Genomic DNA, 5,068 nt, shown 5'->3' on the forward strand with positions numbered 1-5,068 from the left:
GAGCAGACTAAAGACACAACCTATCTCATTGAAATCTTGGTTTAAAAGAAAGAAATAATGCTAGGTACAATAGAAAGGTTTAGAAAACCACTAGCAGGACATTCTGAGCTTCTGATTGGTTATTCATGTCATATATAGAAGTAAGTATATATAAGGGAACATTTCCAAAAATGGAAAGATGTGAGCAGGGTGCCAGTGTGTTTGATTTATTATGTGAGTAATATCTTGCAAATAGAAAAATAAGACATTATTATTACGTATTCTAGCTTGTCAATATTGGTAATTTGAGTTTCTATTTCATACGAAACTACAGACTTAGTATTTTGACTTCACAAATATCTAATTTGAACCAGTGCTGCATTCAACATACCACGTGACACACAAAAATTGATGTTTATCAGTGTTTTTTAATATTTACTTTTAAATTAACGAATTCAGTAATGTATAGTTCTAAAATTTGAATTATAATCTATAGTTTGTTAAACTTATTTACATAAATTCATGAAATAGTAGTTCAATAAAATTTTGAATGTGACTCAACAAACAAGATGACATGGCCTTTCTTCTGTGACCCATATAGAAAAGGTTAATAAGACAGTTTTTCTGATAAAAATTATTTTATACACAAGGATCTTGAAATAGTCACTACTTATACAAGTGAAAGTTTAGTTACCTAATTCTTACTATACTTATTGAAAACTGGCAAAAAAAAGTTTTTTCATAATATTAACAAGCCCATCACAAGCCAGTGGTGGATATTTTTGTTGAAAAAAAACTAACAAAAAAACACCTACCCAATCTGGTTTTTCTTTATTAATTTGAACTGAAATTGTTTGGATATTTTTATTGGCTAAAAAAGAAGGCATTTCCTATACTCTTTTAGCATTGGGACTCCAAAAAGTGATTTGAAGTGGTAAGGTGACTGAAATCCATCAGTCCATCATGAGCTCAATGGCCAAGCACCAAAAGCATGGAAGTCTCCAAATGATATGCAGAGGTATTCAGGAACCATTTAAAGCCACCTTAGTAGATACTGTGCAGCAAGCCAAGTACAATATTATGCCTGCATCTACTTTCAGTGTCGTCCTGTCTGCTCATCCTACTGCTGACTATTGTGATGCTTTGACCTTCCCTACTGAATCACAGGTGAAATCGTTCTTATCTCAAATGAAAGGTAAACATAAAAAGTAATTGCAGAAGCATAAAAGGTTGGCAATTGCTTAATTAATGATGCTGAAAATGTGGCTTTATCAATATATACTGAATTTGCTCCCAGCAGGTAGACCTTAATACTAGCTAGCCAGTATGGAGACTTATCAATTAAGAAACAAAAACTGTCTCTAAAAGATACATCCCAAACCACCAATTTTGGGAGTTTTGGGGTTGAGCTTAGTTTTAATATTCAATGAATTGTAGTGTAAAGACATCCTTTGGCTCCTGAGGAAAGTGTTAATATCTTCTCCAGAAAAAAAAATCCAACATGTAATATTTTTAATACTCTCTGAAAACTAACTACACTACATTAGACCATGTAAATGTAATATAAAATGTAGATGTTTTAAAAAATTGGTCAAACATACACATTATTCTCTTATTTACCACAGCATTTTTCTGTATCATATAGAACAGAAATTTTTTCTCAGAGCATTTGCTAAAATAAAGTGAAAGATCAGATAATTAATCCTATGTGCACAGGTGAAAGTCTAAGTACACATCACAATCTTTTACACAGTGTCATTCAATACCTTATTATGCATTTGATGTCATAGTTATCAACTATTCATTTTACTCTACATTGGTGATTTAGGGGCAGTTTGTGATAGAGACGAGTAAATATTAGATACAATATACAGAGATACTGAACAAACTTGTAAATATGCATTTTGGAGGTTCTTGAGGTTAAGCAAATGCAATATATATAAACTATACAATGAACAAAAGTATTTTTTATACTTCACATCACCTTGCATTTTGAATTGTCAGAGTCTGAGACATGCTGACGTCATCAATTCACAAACATCTGACGATCTTGAGCAGAAGTATTTTAATAGCACCTCATTTTTTTGTGTACAACAGACATGTACATTTTAATAAAAGCTTTCCACATTTTGCATAGATACACAAAGTTATTTCAGAGTTATAGGCATGCTTGGTTAATAATTTAGATTTAGAAAAGTAGAATAAAAGTCCATCATCTTACTGGATATTTGAGCAATATGCTTCAGAGTAATATATATTACAATTTTTCAGTTAGTGTAATATGGTAAATGAAGCCCTTAACATAAAAAATCTTTTTCTTGAGGTGAATACATTACTATACCTTTAACCTTCTGTTGGACCCAGTAAGAAACCTTCCTGGTGCATAAATAAGGTTTTCCATAGTGCCAGCATCCCACCAACTGTTCATTTCCTGCATTAAATCTGAGTACACCCCTGAATCCTCCACTGATGATTGCCTATCTTGCATGTTTCTTTCCTTTTGGTAAGATTAAAGCAGCACACATGGGTTTCCCACACCAAGTATTGGGGTTCATTACATATCAAGGAGATACACACTGAACTAAATTTTTTTTCCCTGTAGCATGCACACTTATACAAAATCCAGGGGGATTATAGCTAATTCCACAAACATGCACAATACATTGATACTTCTCTGTTTATGAAACTACTCACGGAAACCAAACACCGTGTTATGTAAAACATTGATAAAAGTTGAAATACTTGAGAGCAATGATTATACCTCACTCAAATTGAATTAACTAGCAGAATTTCATATTGAGATGATGAGGAAGACAGTTTGTAAACATCTTGTAAATAATAGAAAAACCAAGTTATAAGTTTTGAGCATCATGATTAAATAAAATATGCACTATAATGCTATTAATCAATGTAGCAATTTAAAAATCAGCAAAGAAAGGTCATAAAACCTATTGTCTTCAATTCACTTTCATTTTTTTCTCTTTGTTGATAATGTGGATTTGGAAAATATTCAGTTTTCTGAAGATATTACAACTAACCAAATTAATTACAAATATTATGGTATATATCACTTTCCATTCTGGGACTTTGAAACATTTATTAAAGTGAGCGAAATCAGTGAAAAATATTTTCTAAATACTTATTTCCTATATTGACCTCCAAAACATTTTTTGCTTACATATTTTTACATGTTACACACACACACACGCACACAAAAACAAACAAGAAAAAACTTTTACCAGGATGCTTTACCTGATTTTAACTTGGCATAATATATAAAATTAAACTTACTGGTCTAGTTGAGCCACCCCAAGAACTAGTATCTATTTGTCCTTCAGCCCAACTGGAGGTAGAAGCACTTTTGGGTTTAGCACCCCAGTAGCTGCCTGGGTCCCAAGCACCACCCATTCCACCAATGGGTGTGCTTGGTGTAGTTGGCATACTCTTCACTTGAGAAAGTGTACAGGAATCCTCCCATAAAGATGGCCCTGAAGATTCATGTTGGGGAATTTCTGTCCAACTAGTACCACGATTAAGTGGTGGTGGTGGTTTCCCCCAAATGGGATTGCTTAAGTCTGGCTTATTTACACCAATAACTGGTGAAGGTAGGCGAATCATCCCAGGACCTGGAGGAATTAAGCTGGTGCTCCCATTGGAAGGTATATTATTTGCAGTTCCTCCTCCACTGTTGATAGTTTTCATGTTTGGCATGTCTTTCCAGTGGCAAACCTTTCCTTGTCTGTGAGGGTTTCCCCACACTGAGGTACCATCATCATAATTTGTCATTACTGTTTGACGACGATTTGTTGGTGGGGATGGTTCTTGCCATCCAGAAGAAAGAATGTCTTTCTTTGGTGCATTCCCTGATGTCCAATTATTAATACTGGGTCCTGATGACTTATTTGCTGATGGTCCCCACACAGTATTTGCATTTTCTGGTGTATTACCACTTCCTCCATCTAAAAATATAAGTCCATGAGTGTTAATAAAGCCCCAAAAATAAAGGTTTAAATATCTATAATGTACATCATATCAAAATGCATATTTTTATTTTATTTTTATCAGTTATACATGCATATTGCCTCATACTGACCAACAAGATATATATATACATATACAAGTTTAAAACTTCCCTTCAAGTAAGATAATGAAAGTTTCAGTTCTTAGACATTTCTTTCCCCCCCCCAAAAAAAATTCATTTCTTGTATGTCAAAAAAAATAAACAGGTTTCTTAGTTTCACTGGCTACTCTTCAATGGTAAAATCTACAAGAATTGGAGTTTCAAACTCAAAATCAATATCTAATTATTAACATATCAGTTGCCACATAATAAATTAAGTATAAATAAAATTAACTATTCAAGAGGTGCCGAGGAGCAGTAAGTGTACCAAACTCGTACGTCACAAGAGAAATTTGGCTTTGAAACAATTTTCTGGTGGTAACATGGCAGCGAACATGTTAAAACCCACAAGGTGCAATTGCTTTAAAAAAACAACAACAACAATTAAAAAAAAAAACGTAATCACCTATATATATGAACTTAAAACAGCTTACTTTTGGTATAAAAAAATAAAAAGACTTAAAACTTGGTGCAGAGATATCAAATTATAAAGGTGTTCATAAACATACATTTATTACAAAAAACAACAACAATGTAAAAGGTGAGATTGAACCGTGTAACATGAAACTACGTTCGTTTATCCTAAGTAGCTCTAAGTTCGTAACATTATACATCTTTTATAATTAAATTTTGTTTTATTGCCCTTTGAACCGCATCTGTGCCATTATAATTTTTAAAGCACTCTGGAAACGTTCAGCTCACGTTATGCTATCGAATTACATTACCCACAAGCTGTTTGCATGCATGCCTTGTGAATCATTTTAATTATATTATTATTACGTATTTTACCTAATCTAGTCTCAAATAACTTAAACAGATCCCTATTTTTAGATTTTGGTTACTTTCATAATAATAAATAAAGAATAAAAATGAAAAACAAGAAATAAAGTACTTACCCAATCTTCTTTTTTATTGCCCTCAATTGTCGAGGACAGTTAAGCCTGATTTTTTATAGTAATGATAGTTATG

The 5,068-nt window shown here is 32.7% G+C and overlaps 1 protein-coding gene across 3 annotated transcripts in view; it reads right to left on the bottom strand.

Annotated features, from left to right (window-relative positions):
• LOC106465939 (protein Gawky-like) overlaps positions 1 to 5,068 on the bottom strand; it is a 73,849-nt gene that overhangs the window by 32,157 nt on the left and 36,624 nt on the right. For all 3 annotated transcript variants that reach the window (XM_022394446.1, XM_022394439.1, XM_022394442.1), the window contains 2 exons: positions 3,271 to 3,938; positions 2,321 to 2,476 (listed from right to left, as the gene is read on the bottom strand). In XM_022394446.1, coding sequence (XP_022250154.1) covers positions 2,321 to 2,476; positions 3,271 to 3,938 — 824 coding nt within the window. The remainder of the gene's footprint in view (positions 1 to 2,320; positions 2,477 to 3,270; positions 3,939 to 5,068) is intronic.

Source organism: Limulus polyphemus, unplaced genomic scaffold (genome assembly GCF_000517525.1).
Source record: "Limulus polyphemus unplaced genomic scaffold, Limulus_polyphemus-2.1.2 Scaffold71, whole genome shotgun sequence".
Lineage (NCBI taxonomy): Eukaryota > Metazoa > Arthropoda > Merostomata > Xiphosura > Limulidae > Limulus > Limulus polyphemus.